This window comes from Apodemus sylvaticus, chromosome 4 (genome assembly GCF_947179515.1).
Source record: "Apodemus sylvaticus chromosome 4, mApoSyl1.1, whole genome shotgun sequence".
Lineage (NCBI taxonomy): Eukaryota > Metazoa > Chordata > Mammalia > Rodentia > Muridae > Apodemus > Apodemus sylvaticus.
Window position 1 is genome coordinate 70,664,880 of NC_067475.1, and position 19,910 is coordinate 70,684,789.

Below are 19,910 nucleotides of genomic sequence, written 5' to 3' on the forward strand. Positions count from 1 at the left end.
TATCTCCCTCCCCCTCTCCCTCTCCCTCCATCTCTCCCTCTTTCCCTCTTCCCCCCCTCTCTCTTTCCCCCAAACACTGGAATTTCTATGTGTGTGTATGTGTTTGAGTTTCGTGACTCTTAGGTCAGTGGCCACTAGTTGGGCTATTCTATCCACCTCTGGATAGGAAAGTCTGTAAAACTTTATATATTCTCATCTCAAGTGTGTTGTATTTTCAGGGTCCTATAGAGAATGTACAGAATGAATTCCTTTATGTAAATAGACAGAGAATATAGAAGAATAACATACAGGCTGAGGTCTAGCTAATATAACAATGACTACAGTCAGTATTTACTTATTCCACAAGGTGTGAAGTCTCAGGTGTTCTTCAGTATATACTGGAATTCTTAAGAAGAAGGGTCTAATGCCAGTGAAGGAATGGGCTTGCTATTTAGATGAGAGCAGGAAGCCAAAGAAAAAAGCTTCCTTCTTCTTTATGCTTATTGTGGGCCTCCAGTAGAAGGTGTGGCCTAGTTAAGGGAGTGTCTTCTAGTCTGAAGATCTGGATTAAAGGTGTGTGTTTTTCTGCCTCAAGACTCAGATTAAAGGTGTATGTTTTTCTCAGATTAAATGTGTATGTTTTTTCTGACAAGAAGAATCTGCATTTGAACTGAATCTACCTACTTCAACTTAAGAAAAAAAATTCGCAGGGCACTGGGGGCACACGCCTTTAATCCCAATATTTGGGAGGCAGAGGCAGGCAGATTTCTGAGTTCAAGGCCAGCCTTGTCTACAAAGTGAGTTCCAGGACAGCCATGGCTACACAGAGAAACACTGTCTTGAAAAAAAGCAAAAGAAAAAAATTTAAAAGGCATGCCTTCCACTTTAGTATGTCCACAAGTAGTGCAGACTAGAACAATAACCATCAACAATATACTTTGCTTACTAGGGACAATCTTGCATAAATAAAGAGATGATGTAAATCTCTGTACAGATACGATTTACCCATGCACTGGTCTTACAAATGCTATCATAAACATGATCAGGGAAGGGGTGCTTTCCTTAACTGCTCAGGAGTCTGAGTGTTCACAAAATGTAAAGCATGTGGAAGAGCTCCTGTATGGTGGGCAGGATCAGAGCCCCAAACCTCTGAAGATGGCTCTATTCTTTCCTGTGTTTTATTCCATTTACACTTTGTACTTCCCCTCAGGGTCTTCAGGGCCCCCTTACCTCCTTCCTCTGAAACTATCTGTTTTAGGCATCTCCTACATTCTTCTGATTTTTCCTTGACTGCCAACAGACTTTTTGATGGGTCTGGAGTCTGTTGCTTCTGGCCACTTAACTTTTTTCTCTTTTGTAGTCCTCTTTTATTAAATACTCTCTCTGCCACTATCACTAAATCTCTCAAACACCTTTCCCTAACCTCTAGACCCTCTGCAGGTTTTTTTAAATATGCTGCCTAATTAATAAAAGCTAGATCAAAAGCTGTCTTTGCTTCTGCTTTCTGTGGGGGTGTGTTTTAATTACAAATTCCACATTATTCATTGATACAATTTAGCTAACAAGAATAGTTATCCAGCATCAGAAACTTGAACACCAAAAACTAAGACTAGAGAACACAGATATTCCTGATGTATGGTCAGATTTTTGAAATTCAGACTCCATTTTTAAAAAATCTGTTCAAATTAATATCCTGGCACCTAGCATTAGTTTCCAAGATGCCCCTCAACAAAACCTGAGCCTAGCTTCACTCTCTAAGCCAATCTCTAATAAGACCAGCATCTTCAATTGGCACCCTCAACAAGACCAGGTTATTCCAACAACACACCTGCAACCCCAGATTACAAAACCACCACCTGCCTAATGACCATCAATGCAGAGGGGAACAGAAGTTAAGTTTATGTTAGCCAGGTGGTGGTGGAGCATGCCTTTAACCACAGCATTTGTGAGAAGGAGACAAGCAGATTTCTGAGTTCGAGGCCAGCCTGGTCTACAAACTGAGTTCCAGGACATCCAGGACTACACAGAGAAACCCTGTCTGGAGGAACAGGGAGAGAGAAGAAGGCTTATGGGGCTTGCAGGGAGTGGGGACCCAGAAAAGGGGAAATCATTTGAAATGTAAATAAAGAATACATCGAATAAAAAAAAGAAAGAAAAAAATAAGTGCCCAAAAGATCAACTCTGAAGCTAAAGTCAGAGGTGTCCTTCTGAAAATGATATTCAAGAGACAGAAGCAGAAGAACCTAAACTGAAGTGGTACCCTAGGATACACACTAGGGCTGTTCTGGGAAAATAAGTTTATTTTAATTGATGTCATTCTTCATAACTAAGTTAATATCTAAAACAAACACAAAAACATTAAATGAAAAAAAATGACACAGGTTGAGCTATTATTAAAAAAAAAAAAAAAACAGTTGAGCTATCTGTACCATGGAGCTGGGGATGCTCCACAGCCATCTGTGCACAGGTCCCACCAGAAGAGAGCTGGGCTCCCGGGAGTGCTGGCACAGGCTTACAGGCCCACAGGAAGTACAAGCTCCAGGTAGGAACACAGAAACAACAGAACCATGTAACACCAAAAATAACAAGATGGTGAAAGTCAAGCCCAAGAACCCTACCAACAAAAACCAAGGCTACTTAGCATCATCAGAAGCCAGTTCTCCCAGCACAGCAAGTTCTGGATAACCAAATATACCACAGATCAAGATTTGAATTTAAAATCACATTGCATGATGCTGATAGAGGACTTCAAGACCAACTCACTGATAAGTGGATATTAGCCTAGAAGCTCAGAATACCCAAAATACAATTCAAAGACCACATGAAGCTCAAGAAGAAAGAAGACCAAAGTGTTGCTACATTGATTCTTCTTAGAAGGGGTACAAAATACCCATGGGAAGAAATACAAAGTGTGGAGCAGAGAGTAAAAGAATGGATATCCATAGACTTCCCCACCTGTGGCAGGGGCATCCCATATGCAGTTAACAAACCCAGACACTATTGTGGATGCCAATAAGTGCTTGCTGACAGGAGCCAGATATAACTCTCTTCTGAGAGGCTTTGCCAGTGCCTGACAAATACAGAGGGGGATGCACACACATCCCAACATTGAAATGAGCAAAGGGTTTCAATGGAGGAACTAGCTAAAGGACCCAAGGTGTTGAAAGTGTTTGCAACCCCATAGGATGAACAAAAATACGAACCAACCAGTAATCCCAGAGTTCTCAGGGACTTAAGCACAAATGAGAGAGTACACATGGAAGAAACGATGACTCCAGACACATGGGTAACAGAGGATAGCCTGAACAGACATCAATGAGAGGAGAGACCCTTGGACCCTTGAAGGCTCATTGCCTCAGAGTACCCCTACCAGGTCAGGAAGGCTGGAGTGGGTGGGTTAGTGAGCAGAGGGAGGGGATGGGATAGAGGTTTTCAGAGGGGCATTGAGCAAAGAGGACATTTGAAATGTAAATAAAGAAGATATTTAAGTAAAATTGAAAAAAAAATAATGGCAAAAAAGCCAGAACACAAAACCTGGGCTCACTCACTCTGCTGCAATCCACGCTGGAAGCCAATGTTTTGACATGGTTCACCTGACAATCTACTCCATCTACCAGCTTCTGGAGGTCATGGAGGAGCCACTCCTATGATGTTTCAGAAAGCAGAATCCTTGAACCAGAACATTGATTACTTGCAGTGAAAATTTGCATGTAATGCTGTTTGGGCAGAACACACACACACAGACACACATACGCTACTAATGCTATGTTTTCCATGCAGACAGGAGGCTAGCATGGCTGTCCTCTCAGAGGCTCTACCAACAGCTAACTGAAATGCAGTTACAGCTAAGCATTGGATTGTAGTAGGGGAACCCTATGGATGAGTTAGGCGAAGGATTAAAGGAACTAAAGGAGATGGCAACTCTAAAAAAAATGACCAGTATCACCTAATCTGGACTTTCAGGGGCCACCAGAGACTAAGCCACCAACCAGTGAGCATACATGAACTTGTCTGATGCCCCAAGAACAAATGAAGTACAGGCATACCTTGTCTGGCCTCAGTGGAAGAGGATGTGCCTAATCCTATAGAGACTTAATGCCCCAGGGAGGGGGAATGCATGGGGAGCACCCTCTCAGAGGCCAAGGAGATGGGGGAGGGCTGAAAAACTGTGAAAGGGAGCACTGCAGTGAGGCAGAATTTCAGATGAAAATTAATAAAATAAAAATTGAAAAAAGGAGAATCCAGCCAGGCAGTGGTGCCACACACCTTTAATCCCAGCATTTGGGAGGCAGAGACAGGCAGATTTCAGAGTTTGAGGCCAGCCTGGTCTACAAAGTGAGTTCCAGGACAGCCAGGGCTACACAGAGAAACCCTGTCTCAAAAAACCAGATAAACACACACACACATACACACACACACACACACACACACAGAGAGAGAGAGAGAGAGAGAGAGAGAGAGAGAGAGAGAGAGAGAGACAGAGACAGAGACAGAGACAGAGAGACACAGAGAGAGACAGAGAGACAGAGAGAAACAGAAAGAGAAGCATTTAGGATATTCCAGAACCATTGTTCTAATTGGCTCTGAAGAAGGATTTCCTAGGAGGGAAGTACAAGACTACCACCGACCAAATTGGGAGGAGTGATCACAAGGTCTGTGCTTCTGATTGGAATAACACACAGGAAAGAAGAAAGCCATCTTCAGAGTTTTGGGGCTCTGATTCCTGACCACCATACAGGAGCTCTTCTACATGCCCTCCATTTGGTGAACACTCAGACTCTTGACCAGTTAAGGAAAACATCCCTTCCCTGACCAGGTTTATGGCAGAAATCAGTGTAAAAACCAGCACAGGAGTAAATAATAGCTTTGCAGATATTGACATGATACCTTCATTTATGGAAGTCTGAAGTATCAGTAAGCAAAGTACCCTGGTGATGGCTCTTCTTGTCTAGACTACCTGTGGACTCATGTAACATATAAAATGGAGGGATCATCTTTTAAAAGCTTGTTTTGCTTAAATTGAAATAGATAGATCCAGTTCAAACACAGATTCTTAGGGTTGAAAATCACACACCTTTAATCTGAGTCTTCAGGCAGTAAAACAAACACCTTTAATCCAGAAGCTGAGACGTGAAGACACATCCTTAATAGGGCCACGCCTTCTACTGGAGGCCTATATAAGCATATGAAGAAGTAGACTTTGTGTCTTTGCCTGCCTGCTCTCATCTTACTAGCGAGCCCATTTCTTCACTGGCATTAGACTCTACTTCAGAATACCAGCATATACTGAAGAAAACCTGAGACTTCAAACCTCGTGGACTAAGTAAGTACTGACTGTAGTCATTGTTATATTAGTTGAATTTATGTTTTTCTCATATATCCTCTTTCTATTTATATAAAGGAATTAATTCTGTATGTTCAATAAACACACACAGATATATACTCAGAGAGAGAGAGAAAGAGAGAGAGAAGACAGAGAGGGGGGAAGAGAGACACAGAGAACCAGAGACAGTTACACAGAGACAGAGAGAGAAAAACAGCAGAGAGAAAGAATTTAGGAGAAATCTAAAATAAAATCTAAAGAGTATATATAATTGTATGTATCAGGATGAAGAATCAATAAATGCTAGTTCTTCTTTTCAGATCAATGTTAACCTCCAAACTACCGCCAACAGAAATGTCAGGGGACATGGAAGCCAAGGGCTCCACACAGATCAGTGTAAAAAACATCTGCTATGAGTGGACCATTAGCAACTTCTCATTTTGCATGGATGGAATTCAGAAAGAGATTAGAAGCCCAGAGTTCTCATTAGAGGACAATGAGGAAGTGGCATGGTGTTTGAGAGTATACCCAAATGGAGTTGATAAAGAAAGCAAAGATTACCTGTCAGTTGACCTGGGATTGCTCAGCTGTCCCGTGTGCCCAGTTTGGGCAAAGTTTGAGTTCTGGATCATAAATTCCCAAGGAGAGAAATGTCAAAGTAGGAAGAACCCCAGTGTTGTAAGCTTTTGGCAATACCAACACAGGGGATTCAAAGAGTTCATCCTTCGAGATTTCCTCTTCTCCCATCAGCATTTACTTCTCCCTGAAGACCAGCTCACCATCTGCTGCAAGGTGAGCATAGCGGGAGCCATCTTCAGCATGCCTGGACAGAACATGACACCTGCAATCAAGGATCCAAGGCATGTGTTGGCAGATGACCTAGGGAAGCTTTGGGAGAATTCGATCTTCACAGACTGCTCCCTATTGGTGGGTGGCCATGAATTCAGGGCTCACAAGGCCATCCTAGCAGCTCGCTCTCCAGTTTTCAGAGCCATGTTTGAACATGAAATGCAGGAGAGACTAAAAAACCTCGTTGAGATTCATGACTTGGATCCCCAAGTCTTCCAGGAGATGATGGGCTTCATCTACACATGGAAGGCACCAAACCTCAAGAGCTACTCCATGGCCTCTGGTCTGCTGGCAGCTGCTGACAGGTATGGCCTGGACGGCTTGAAGGCCATGTGTGAGGATGCCCTCTGCAGGATCCTCTCTGTGGAGAATGCTGCAAACACTCTCATCCTGGCTGACCTCCACAGCACACAGTGGCTGAAGACTCAGGCCCTGGATTTCATTACAGATTTTGCCTATGAGGTCTCTAAGACCTCAGGGTGGAAGTCATTGGTGGAGTCACATCCCCCCTTGGTGGCTGAAGCCTTCTGCTCCCTGGCTTCTGCACAGTGTCCTTCTTTGGAGCCATGATTTAAATGCCTAAAGTGATCTCAGAAGATGGACAGCTGTGACCTGTACCTCTTCTGCAACAGCAACAACCAGCTTTTTTACCAATGACTTCTGCTTAGACAATGGTATTGAGGGAGCATTTGCACTTTATCAGGGGAATGGCAGCATGGTGGCTCAGGATTTAAAACACCTGCAATATATTATACATACTGAAATGGTAGGTGTGCAATAGGCAGCACTGCAGTCTGGGACACTCTACATGACATCTATGATGTTAATGTTCCTGTTTGAATTTGTCTGATTTTTGGAAACTGAGATTCAATTTAGAGTGGGTCCTAGGCAGAGAACAACTGTGTTTCTTTGGAGAAACACTTCTGCCTTGGACTAAACAGAAGAGATGACTGTGGCCATTGGCAAGGAGAAATCAACCATGATTGCTTCCTCATCAGACAAGGAAAGACAATGAAGAGTTTCTGTTTAAACATTCAAGGTTCAGGGAACTCGGCTTCAAAAGCAATTACTGCTCTCTCAGAGAACTCTAGCTAAGTTCGCAGCACACATAGGAGAGTTTTCCACAACCTGAAACTGGTGAATCAGAGGATCTGAGGCCCTCCTCTTGTCTCCATGGCCACAAAGAACTCTGTAGACAAAACCTTAACCAAATAAAATACAAGATGAAAAAAACTTTTGAAATCAGTCTGTGGTTTCCAGAGATGTTTATTTCAGAGAAGTAACATGTAGTCCAAGCAGCCTAGCTCAGCTGTGGATGTTTGAACAGAGCCCTCACTCTCCTACCAATATTAGAAACCCTTGGTCTTTTTCCTTGGAATTTAATGTTGGAAAATGAGAACTCCACCCACATGCTCTTTTTTTTGTTTTTCATGTACTTCTTCAATTTTACCAGAAAATATAACTCCACTTTCAATCAACATAGAAATATTTTTTATTCGAAATATTTTTTATTTACATTTCAAATGATTTCCTCTTTTCTATCCCCCCACTCCCTGAAAGTCCCATAAGCCCCCTTCTCTTCCCCCTGTCCTCCCACCCACCCCTTCCCACTTCCCTGGTCTGGTTTTGCCAAATAGTGCTTCATTGAGTCTTTCCAAACCAAGGGGCCACTCCTCCTTTATTCTTGTACCTCATTTGATGTGTGGATTATGTTTTGGGTATTCCAATTTTCTAGGTTAATATCCACTTATTAGTGAGTGCATACCATGATTCACCTTTTGAGTCTGGGTTACCTCACTTAGTATGATGTTCTCTAGCTCCATCCAGGAATGGGCATGCTATTGAGATGTGAGCAGGAAGCTAAAGAAAAAAGCTTCCTTCTTCTTAATGCTTATTGTGGGGCTCCAGTAGAAGGTGTGGCCTAGTTAAGGGAGTGTCTTCTAGTCTGAAGATCTGGATTAAGGGTATGTGTTTTTCTGCCTCAAGACTCAGACTAAAGGTATATGTTTTTCTCAGATTAAATGTATATGTTTTTCGACCAGAAGAATCTGTATTAGAACTGGATCTATATACTTCAACTTAAGAAAAAAAATTAGCTGGGCACTGCTGGCACATGCCTTTAATCCCAGCACTTAGGAGGCAGAGGCAGGCAGATTTCTGAGTTCGAGGCCAGCCTGGTTTACAAAGTGAGTTCCAGGACAGCCAGGGCTACACAGAGAAACCCTGTCTTGAAAAAAGCCAAAAAAAAAAAAAAAAAAAAAAAAGGAAAAGGCATGCCTTCTACTTTTGGATGTCCACAATAAGTGCAGATTGGAAGAATAACCATCACCAAATAATATACTTTGCTTATTTGGGACAATCTTGCATAAATAAAGAGATCATGTAAATCTCTGCACAGATACTATTTACACATGCACTGGTCTTACAGATTGCTACCATAAACATGATCAGGGAAGGGGTGCTTTCCTTAACTGCTCAGGAATCTGAGTGTTCACAAAATGTAAGGCATTTGGAAGAGCTCCTGTATGGTGGGCAGGATCAGAGCCCCAAACCTCTGAAGATGGCTCTATACTTTCCTGTGTTTTATTCCATTTAGACTTTGTACTTCCCCTCAGGGTCTTCAGGGCCCCCTTACCTCCTTCCTCTGAAACTATCTGTTTTAGGCACCTCCTGCAGTCTTCTGGTTTTTCCTTGACTGCCAACAGACTTTTTGATGAGTCTGGAGTCTGTTGCTTCTGGCCACTTAACTTTTTTCTCTTTTGTAGAATTCTTTTATTAAATACTCTCTCTGCCACTATCACTAAATCTCTCAAACACATTTCCCTAACCTCTAAACCCTCTGCAGGTTTGTTTTTAATATGCTGCCTAATTAATAAAAGCTAGATCAACAGCTGTCTTTGCTTCTGCTTTCTGTGGGGTGTGTATTAATTACAAAATCCACATTATTCATTGATACAATTTAGCTAACAAGAATAGTTATCCAGGATCAGAAACTTGAACACCAAAAAGTAAGACTAGAGAATGCAGATATTCCTGATGCATGGTCAAATCTTTGAAGTTCAGACTCCATTTTTAAAAATCTGTTCAAATTAACATCCTGGCACCTAGCATTAGTTTCCAAGTTGCCCCTCAACAAAACCTAAGCCTAGCTTCACTCTCTAAGCCAATCTCCAATAAGACCAGCATCTTCAATTTACACCCTCAACAAGACCAGGTTATTCCACCAACACACCTGTACCCCCAGATTACAAAACCACCCCCTGCCTAATGACCACCAATGCAGAGGGGAACAGAAGTTAAGTTTATGTTAGCCAGGTGGTGGTGGAGCACGCCTTTAATCCCAGCACTTGTGAGGAGGAGGCAAGCGGATTTCTGAGTTTGAGGCCAGCCTGGTCTACAAAGTGAGTTCCAGGACATCCAGGACTACGCAGAGAAACCCTGTCTTGGAGGAACAGGGAGAGGGAATAGGGCTTATAAGACTTGCGGGGAGTGTGGACCCAGAAAAGGGGAAATAATTTGAAATGTAAATAAAGAATACATCAAATAAAAAAAGAAAGAAAAAATAACCCCCCAAAAGATCAACTCTGAAGCTAAAGAGGTGCCCTGAAAATGATATTCAAGAGACAGAGGCAGAAGAACCTAAACTGAAGTGGTACCCTAGGATACACAGTGGGGCTGTTCTGGGAAAATAAGTTTATTTGAATTGATGTCATTCTTCATAAATAAATTAATATCTAAAACAAACAAACAAACACACAAACATTAAATGAAAGAAAAAACAATGACAGAGGTTGAGCAATTATTTAAAAAAAAAAAACAGTTGAGCTATCTGTACCATGGAGCTGGGGCTGCTCCACAGCCCTCTGTGCACAGGTCCCACCAGAAGAGAGCTGGGCTCCCGGAGTTCTGACACAGGCTTACAGGACCACAGGAGGTACAAGCTCCAGTCAGAAACACAGAAACAACAGAACTATGTAACACCAAAAGTAACAAGATGGTGAAAGGCAAGCACAAGAACCCTACCAACAAAAACCAAGGCTACTTAGCATCATCAGAAGCCAGTTCTCCCACCACAGCAAGTTCTGGATAACTGAATATACCACAGAGCAAGATTTGAATTTAAAATCACATTGCGTGAGGCTGATAGAGGACTTCAAGACCAACTCACTGATAAGTGGATATTAGCCTAGAAGCTCAGAATACCCAAGATACAATTCACAGACCACATGAAGCTCAAGAAGAAAGAAGACCAAAGTGTAGATACTTTGATTCTTCTTAGAAGGGGTACAAAATACCCATGGGAAGAAATACAAAGTGTGGAGCAGAGAGTAAAAGAATAGATATCCATAGACTGCCCCACCTGTGGATCCATCCCATATGCAGTTAACAAACCCAGGCACTATTGTGGATGCCAATAAGTGCTTGCTGACAGGAGCCAGATATAACTCTCTTCTGAGAGGCTTTGCCAGTGCCTGACAAATACAGAGGGGGATGCACACAGCTAACCATTGAACTGAGCAAAGGGTTTCAATGGAGGAACTAGAGAAAGGACCCAAGGAGCTGAAGGTGTTTGCAACCCCATAGGATGAGCAACAATATGAACCAACCAGTAAGCCCAGAGTTCTCAGGGACTTAAGCACAAATGAGAGAGTACACATGGAAGAAACGATGACTCCAGACACATGGGTAACAGAGGACAGCCTGAACAGACATCAATGAGGGGAGAGACCCTTGGACCCTTGAAGGCTCATTGCCTCAGGGTACACCTACCAGGTCAGGAAGGCTGGAGTGGGTGGGTTAGTGAGCAGAGGGAGGGGATGGAATAGAGGTTTTCAGAGGGGCATTGAGCAAAGAGGACATTTGAAATGTAAATAAAGAAGATATTTAAGTAAAATTGAAAAAAAAAATAAATAATGGCAAAAAGCCAGAACACAAAACCTGGCTCACTCACTCTGCTGCAATCCACGCTGGAAGCCAATGTTTTGAGAGGGTTCACCTGACAATCTACTCCATCTACCAGCTTCTGGAGGTCATGGAGGAGCCACTCCTATGATGTTTCAGAAAGCAGAATCCTTGAACCAGAACATTGATTACTTGCAGTGAAAATTTGCATGTAATGCTGTTTGGGCCGAACACACACACACACACACACACACACACACACACATACGCTACTAATGCTATGTTTTCCATGCAGACAGGAGACTAGCATGGCTGTCCTCTCAGAGGCTCTACCTACCAACAGCTAACTGAAATGCAGTTACAGCTAAGCATTGGATTGTAGTAGGGGAACCCTATGGATGAGTTAGGCGAAGGATTAAAGGAACTAAAGGAGATGGCAACTCTAAAAAAAATGACCAGTATCACCTAATCTGGACTTTCGGGGGCCACCAGAGACTAAGCCACTAACCAGTGAGCATACATGAACTTGTCTGATGCCCCAAGCACAAATGAAGTACAGGCATACCTTGTCTGGCCTCAGTGGAAGAGGATGTGCCTAATCCTATAGAGACTTAATGCCCCAGGGAGGGGGAATGCATGGGGAGCACCCTCTCAGAGGCCAAGGAGATGGGGGACGGCTGAAAAACTGTGAGGGGAGCACTGCAGTGAGGCAGAATTTCAGATGAAAATTAATAAAATAAAAATTGAAAAAAGGAGAATCCAGCCAGGCAGTGGTGCCACACACCTTTAATCCCAGCATTTGGGAGGCAGAGACAGGCAGATTTCAGAGTTTGAGGCCAGCCTGGTCTACAAAGTGAGTTCCAGGACAGCCAGGGCTACACAGAGAAACCCTGTCTCAAAAAACCAGAAAGACACACACACACACACACACAGAGAGAGAGAGAGAGAGAGAGAGAGAGAGAGAGAGAGAGAGAGACAGAGACAGAGACAGAGACAGAGACAGAGAGACAGAGAGAAACAGAAAGAGAAGCATTTATGAAAAAAAAAATAAAATGGAGGGATCATCATGGTGGCTCAGGATTTTAAACACCTGCAATATTATACATATTGAAATGGTAGGTGTGCAATAGGTAGCACTGCAGTCTGGGACACTCTACATGACATCTATGATGTTAATGTTCCTGTTTGAATTTGTCTGATTTTTGGAAACTGAGATTGAATTTAGAGCTGGCCCTAGGCAGAGAACAACTGTGTTTCTTTGGAGAAACACTTCTGCCTTGGACTGAACAGAAGAGATGACTGTGGCCATTGGCAAGGAGAAATCAACCATGATTGCTTCCTCATCAGTGAAGGAAAGACAATGAAGAGTTTCTTTTTAAACATTCAAGGTTCAGGGAACTCGGCTTCAAAAGCAATTACTGCTCTCTCAGAGATCTCTTGCTAAGTTCGCTACACACATAGGAGAGTTTTTCACCACCTGAAACTGTTGAATCAGAGATCTGAGGCCCTCCTCTTGTCTCCATGGCCACAAAGAACTCTGTAGACAAATCCTTAACCAAATAATATACAAGATGAATACAACTTTTGAAATCAGTCTGTGCTTTCCAGAGATGTTTATTTCAGAGAAGTAACATGTAGTCCAAGCAGCCTAGCTCAGCTGTGGATGTTTGAACAGAGCCCTCACTCTCCTACCAATATTAGAAACCCTTGGTCTTTTTCCTTGGAATTTAATGTTGGAAAATGAGAACTCCACCCTCATGCTCTTATGACGACGGAGAAGTCTATGCCATAGTAGAGGGAGTCTAATCCTTCTGGGAGAGATGTGTTTGTGGATTAAGGCATGCAAAATCTATTAAATGTTTTGAAAACATCCAAAGGGATTTATTCATTACAGATTTGCAGGCCTGTATACCTGTTGAGGGAGAACCGGCTGGGGAGGGAGCAGAGGTACGAGTCCTTGGTCCAGTCTGTGGTCTGGAAGCACTGAGAGGCCTGTTACATTGCTCCAACATAGCAGGATTAGATAAGAGGAGATAGCCCATGATTGTAAAGCATTATTACAGAAAAGGAGGTGCCAAGAAAAGAGATCAAAAGGTAAAAAGAGAAAGAGATAGAGAGGTGAGATCCACCCGTGGCCACTTAGAAAAAGAATGGGGGGGGGGGTAAGGGGGATAAGAGCGTAAGAGAAAAAAGAGGACAAGAGAGCATGGGCAAGAGAGGAAGGAGGAGCCAAGCAGCCCTCTCTATAGTGGGTCAGGGTACCTGGCTGTTGCCAGGTAACTGCGGGGTGGGGCAAACCTGGCTGTACCTAGGTGACTGTGGGTGGGGAATCTAGGCCGTGGTGTGGCCCAGATATAAAATTAATTCAAACAAATCAGTAGCCTTCCTATACTCAAAGGATAAACAGGCAGAGAAAGAACTTAGGGAAGAAGAAATAGAAGAAGACCTCAGAAGATGGAAATATCTCCCATGCTTGTGGATTACCAGGATTAATATAGTAAAAATGGCCATCTTGTCAAAAGCAATCTACAGATTCAATGCAATCCCCATTAAATTCCAACTCAAGTCTTCAAAGAGTGAGAAAGTGCAATTCTCAATCTTATCTGGAATTACAAAAAACCCATGGTGCTTTTTCACAGCTAAAGAACACCAACTAAAACAAACCAGATGATAGATGACCCAGTGACCTGGAGTAAAACACCAGTAAAATACTACTGGTCTTCTTTAAAAGGGGTAAAATATCTTCTAATAATCCTTTAATCTTAATAATCTCCTTAATTAATAGCTTATTCACTCATCAGAGAAGCTTCCTCCTGCAGCAGATTGGAACAAATACAGAGATTAACACCCAGACATTATGCAGAGAGAGACAGAGACATTGGAGAGACAGAGACAGAGAAAGATCTTCATACACACAACTGTAAATGAGATGTTTCCCTTAAATCCATGCCCTCATAGTTCAGAGAGCCCTAAGGAAGACGATCAGAAGCAGGGAGGGAGACACAGGGAATGGAGGTTCTCAGGAAGACAACGCCCTTTGAATCCCCTTTAACTCAAAGACACTGAGGCAGCAGTCCCATGGCCTCCATGGATCTGTACCAGCTGTCCGTTTCTGATGACAGACAGAAATGTAGAGGACCCATGTGGGAAAGGACGTGGGAAAGAACAAGAAGAATTGAGGAAAACACTACTCACTCAGATTATACAGTATTAATAAAGAATTCATGCTTAATTAAAGAAGGAGGAGGAGGAGCAGATGCCTGGGGAGAAAATATAGTAGTTTTCCAAAACTTTCAGAATGAGATAAGAAGTGTTTCTAATTAGAGCTCCTCTGGTTATGTTTTAGTGCAATGCCATTAGGGACATTAAATTCAGTGGTAACCAAATATCAGGAAGAGAGAATAAAATAAAATACATAAATGTACCCTTTTTGCTCATATTCTTGGTGTCTTAGTCAGGGTTTCTATTCCTGCACAAACATTATGACCAAGAAGCAAGTTTGGAAGGAAAGGGTTTATTCAGCTTACGCTGCTGCATTGCTGTTCATCACAAAAGGAAGTCAGGACTGGAACTCAAACAGGTCAGGAAGCAGGAGCTGATGCAGAGGCCATGAATAGATGTTCCTTACTGGCTTGCTCCCCCTGGCTTGCTCAGCCTGCTCTCTTATTGAACCCAAGAATACCAGCCCAGTGGTGGTACCACCCACAAGGGGCCCTCCCCACTTGATCACTAATTGAGAAAATGCCCCACAGCTGGATCTCATGGAGGCACTTCCCCAACTGAAGCTCCTTTCTCTGTGATAACTCCAGTCTGTGTCAAGTTGACACACAAAACCAGCCAGTACACTTGGCTGGTTCTTCCAATTCTGAGAAAAACCTTATCTACCTCCTGTGGATCTCTATTGCCTCAATCAATGTTTTAGAAAAATGGCTTACTTCATGTTTAGAGTGTTGTTTCTACATGCCTATCTGCATGTGTGCTACCCACAGAATCCAGAGGAGGGCACTAGATCCCATGAAACTGACAGCTAGACTTTTGTGAGTTGCCCATTGCTACTAGGAATGAAACCTGGTTCTATTGACTGGCAGCCAGAGCACCAAGTGCTCAGTCATCTCCTCAGGCCCTGTCCCATTTGATTCTGATTACACACCTGTGGTTGTCCTCAGCATGAGGTCGAGTTGAAGGGAAACTTGACAAGTGAATTCTGAGGAATCTGGGATACAGAGCTAACAGAACACAATCTCTTCTTTCAGGTTCATCCTCTCAGCATCAGTCTTTGGAATGAGGAATTCAGCCTCTGTCCCTATAGTTTCTCCATCTTCCCACACAATTGTGTCCACGCCATTCCCTGACTATTACTAATATTGAGAAGTTTGGGAGTCCATGAAAATATTTTATTGTCTCCTCTATTGGAAATTTTTGCAGGTTTTTGTATCTGCTGACTAGCTCTATCTTGTGTTATTGGAATTAAGAAAAAATACCATTCTGGCATAATAAATTACATTATACTGTGTAATTTATAAACCATGGAATTTATTCCCACAGTGTGAAGGTCAGGAAGGATCAACACATGCATTTCTTCATAAATGATACCTGCTCTAGGGATATAATGGTAGAAGAGCCAATTGGCAAGGACCTACTCACTTCCTTTATACTCTTTTACTCTTATTATGGTAGAAGCTCAACAGTCAAGGCAGGCCTCAAAGTCATGGTTAAACAGGACTTTCTCGATCTCCAAATCCTTGCTCGATCAGAAACATGTAGGGATTCCTGGATTGAATTTTTGTATGAGAGTACTTTCCTATTCCTAAGGATTAGCATATGACCAAATCACCTTACAGAGGCCCTGCTTTTCTTTCCTTTTTATTGAAAATGATTTTTCCACACAAAATATTCAGATTACAATTTGCCTTTCCCCATCTCCTTCCAGTCCCTCCCCATCTCGCTACTCACTGTACTGCTCAGGTCTCACTCCTTCCAGTTAGATGACAAGCAGAAAAACAAAACCAGGATGAAAAACAAAGAAAACACACATGAAACATACATGCACTTACACACAAATGCATAAAGTCAATAAAACACAAAATCATGAACCAAAACATAAAAGCAAAAGTGTAGAAAAATGACTAAACAAAGCATATGAGAGAAATAAAAAAGTACAATTCAGCATTTGTGTAGGCCATCAACTCCTTGAGAGTTGGCCTACTCTTAAATATTCTTTGTATAACCAGGGTAAATCTGCTGGAAAAATAATTTTTCATTTCCAGGCAGTTATGAGTTAGAGAGAACATCTCAGTCAGGGATAGGAGATAGTGTAAAATTCCCCGATTCAGCTCTGGCACCTCCTCTAGACCCATGCAGAGACATATATCTACCCTAATGTTAATACAAATAACAATATTTGACTTCTTCCTTTCTAATTTGTATACCCTTGATCTGCTTCAGTGGTCTTATTGATCAAAGACATCAAGTGCCCTATTTAATAGGTATATATACAGAGGAGACCACCTTACCTTGTCTGGATTTTAGTGGAATTTTTCAAGTTTCTCTCCATTTAAGTTGATGTTGGTTGGCTATGGGCTTGCTCTAAACTGACTTTTTTATATTCAGTTACATCCCTGTCTCTTGGGACTTTTGTCAAGAAGGATGTTGGATTTTGTCAAAGGCTTTTTCTGCATCTAATGTGATGATTGTGAGGCTGCTGTCTCTCAGTTTGTTCAACTGGTAGATTGAAGATCTAGTGCAGAAGTTCCTGTGCCAGCTGTGCCAGCTACTCCTATACAAAGCAGAGTGGAGAACACCACAACAGGTGCAGCAACCCTTTTCACCTGGTGATCTACAGAGTCTAATTCATTGGGAATGCTTTCCCTGTGTGGGAGGTTATTGGGGTAACTACTGTGCCAGGATACAAATATCAGATGATGCATTTACAACTAGGGAATGTCTGCAAGGGGTAAGTCCTGATGCACAAGCCCACCTATCATCCTCTGGAAGCAAGAGGCACTCATATTCTTAATTGGTAGGAGTTACAATGGAATTGCAGAGATGTGAACGTTCTGAGGGTATCTGATTCCCATTACAATGGCTTTCTTCTGTTACTCAAGGGTCAGCTTACCTCACTCTGGATACTGCCATGTGCACTGAGTACTCTCTGTAGTCTGTGAATAGTTTCCAGGAAGAGCTGTTCTATCATAGTAGGTGGGTTAGTCATTTAAGCATAACCAACAGTCCTATGTCAAATCAGGACAGGAGGAGTCAATTATCTGGAACAAGCTTTCATAAATGATTGTGGAGTGGGTTGTTGAGACAGGAAGCCAGTAAACTTAGTGACACTTATGTTAGGGTAGGTGTGGTCATAGGCAGAGGCTAGGGCCTGAAGTCCAGCCTTGCAAGGACTTAATTGGGCCCAATAGCCAGCCCAGAACCTGTCTAACAACTTGTTGGATAGAGAAGAGAGTATTTCTATTGATTACCCCTGGAATCTGTATGCATACGTAACTCCTTTTTTTGTACATGCTCTGCATCCCCAAATATAGCCTGAATCCCATCCAGTGGCCTGTTTTCTTCTTTCGGTGAAGCTGAGTGTCAGGTGGCTATAAGGTGAATATGCATGAGAGAAGCATGGAGGTTTTTCTTCTTTTTTTCTTTTCTTTCGTTGGATATTTTCTTTACTTACATTTCAAATGTTATCCACTTTCCAGTCTCCCCTATGAAAACCCCCTATTCCATTCCCCTCCCCCTGCCTCTATGAGAGTGCTCCCCTACCCATGCACCTACTCCTGCCTTCCTGACCAGGTATTCCCCTCTACTGGAGCATAAAACCCCCACAAGACCAAGAGCCACTTCTCCCAATGATTTACAACAAGGCCATTCTCTGCTACATATGCAGCCAGAGCCATGGGTCCCTCCATGTGTATTCTTTCCTTGGTAGCCCAACTAGCTTGATGAAATCAGATTTTAGTGAGAGTCCTAGTAGAACCTGTGCTTTTATAACCCCACTGTGCACAGTAGTAGTCCGAAGCTCCTTCACAGACTCTCTGATGGACCTGATGCTCTGGGTGCATGTAAAAATATTGTTTTCACAGGTATTTTCTCACAGAGGGGTCTAACTGGTGATGCAACAAATCTTCCAGGTCAAACTATAAAAATGGGAACCAAGTTTCAAGTAGGGGCCATGTGGCTGGCCTGATGGATGAGATAGTTTGGTCAAGGTTAACAATGATCCAAGTGAAGATAAGAGGCTGATGAAGATGGGCTGTGATGGTTGTAAGATGTCAGCATAAAGGGAGCAGAATTAGGAATATTGAAGTAACAACTTCAGCAGATCAGCTGAGTGCGGCATGACTTTACATTGTTCTAGTGCTAATTCCTTGGGAACTTCCTCTCACTCCAGGCAGCCTGAACATGGGAACAGTGTATACATGCCTGGATTCTATTCACTTTAACAGCTGAACAGCTGTAGGAAGATGGGTGAGAAGGTCTTTGTGATCCACTTGTTTGGTGCTTTACAGGACAGAAAAAAAACACATCAAATTTCCCACTATAGATCTTGGAATAGGATTGGGGAAATAGTAAGTGGGAAAGCAAAGGACAAGTTTTAATTCTGCCCTTACCCTCTGTTACCATGGAAAGAGTGACACTTGTGTTAGCAGGGGTGCAAGCTGGACTTAAAGCCTGGGGCAGAGCATAGAGTTGGGTAGGGAGGCTAGAAGGTAAAGATCTGTGGCATCCACAAGATATAAAAAGAATGGTCAGTGAAGACTCCCACAGGTGGTGCGGTACAGAGGTTAATTGAGATTATGGAATTAGGTGTGGTGGAACTTTAGTACAAGAAGTTCTGTAAGAAGTCTAGCTGGTATGAAGGCAGGCATGGCCTGGAGCCATGCTTCTCAAACTGTGGCTCCCTCATCCTCTGTGGTGGAGTATTGACCATTTCATGGGGGTTGGATATCAGATATCCTCTATATCAGATCTTTATAGTATAATTCATACGGGAGCCACACTACAGTAATGAAGTAGCCAACAAGTTATTTAATGGTTCTGGTTGACCACAAAGGAAGAACGGTATTAAGGGGGCACAACATTGACAAGAAGAGAAACTTCTGGCCTACGGAATATGAATACATAATGAATCAATCTCTTTGAATGTTTTCAAAATACATAAAAGATTTTTGCATGCTTTGACCAACAAACACTTCTCTCCCAGGAGGAGGAGACTTCCTCCACATTGGTCTACACTTCTTAGTCATCATAAGAGCATGATGATGGAGCTTTTAGCTAATGTAGATGCCAAGAAAAAAGACAATGGGTTTGTAATTCTGGTAATATAGTCTCCACGAGTATCCACACCTGATCAGGGCTGATTGGACTATATGTGACTTCTCTGAACCTAAACATCTCTGGAATCCACAGACTGATTCCAAATGTTTTATTCATATTATATTTTATTGGGTTACGATTTTGTTTACAGAGCTGTTTGTGGCCATGAAGACCAGAGAAGGGCCTCAGATCCTCTGAATGACCAGTTACAGTTGGTTGAAAACTCTCCTGGGTGTGCTGGGAACTGAACCACAGTTCTCTGACAGAGCAGTAATTGCCTTTGCAGCTGAGTTCCCACAAACTGAAACTTTAAAAAGTCTTCATTGTCATTTAAGTCTCAGATAAATAAATATTCATGTTTGATATCTCCCTTTCTTTGGGCCCTGGTCATTTGTTCTGTTTAGATCAGTCCATACAGTATTCCCCAATGAAATTCCTTTGGGCTGTGCTTATGGTCATCACCTAACTTGAATCCCAGTTTCCATCATGTCAGACAAAAACAAACAAGAATTTCAACAGGGCAGATATCATCTAGATT

At 42.5% G+C, this 19,910-nt stretch overlaps 1 protein-coding gene across 1 annotated transcript; it reads left to right on the forward strand.

Annotated features, from left to right (window-relative positions):
- The first annotated feature begins 5,656 nt into the window (after window positions 1–5,656).
- Window positions 5,657–6,721, forward strand: LOC127682228 (TD and POZ domain-containing protein 1-like). Its single transcript, XM_052178613.1, has one exon. The coding sequence runs from the start codon at window positions 5,657–5,659 to the stop codon at window positions 6,719–6,721; it is 1,065 nt and encodes a 354-aa protein (XP_052034573.1).
- The last annotated feature ends 13,189 nt before the right edge of the window (window positions 6,722–19,910 follow it).

What these genes read in the sequence shown, in the direction of transcription:
- LOC127682228 (XM_052178613.1), top strand. Translation starts at nt 5,657, where the DNA reads ATGTCAGGGGACATGGAAGCCAAGGGCTCCACACAGATCAGTGTAAAA.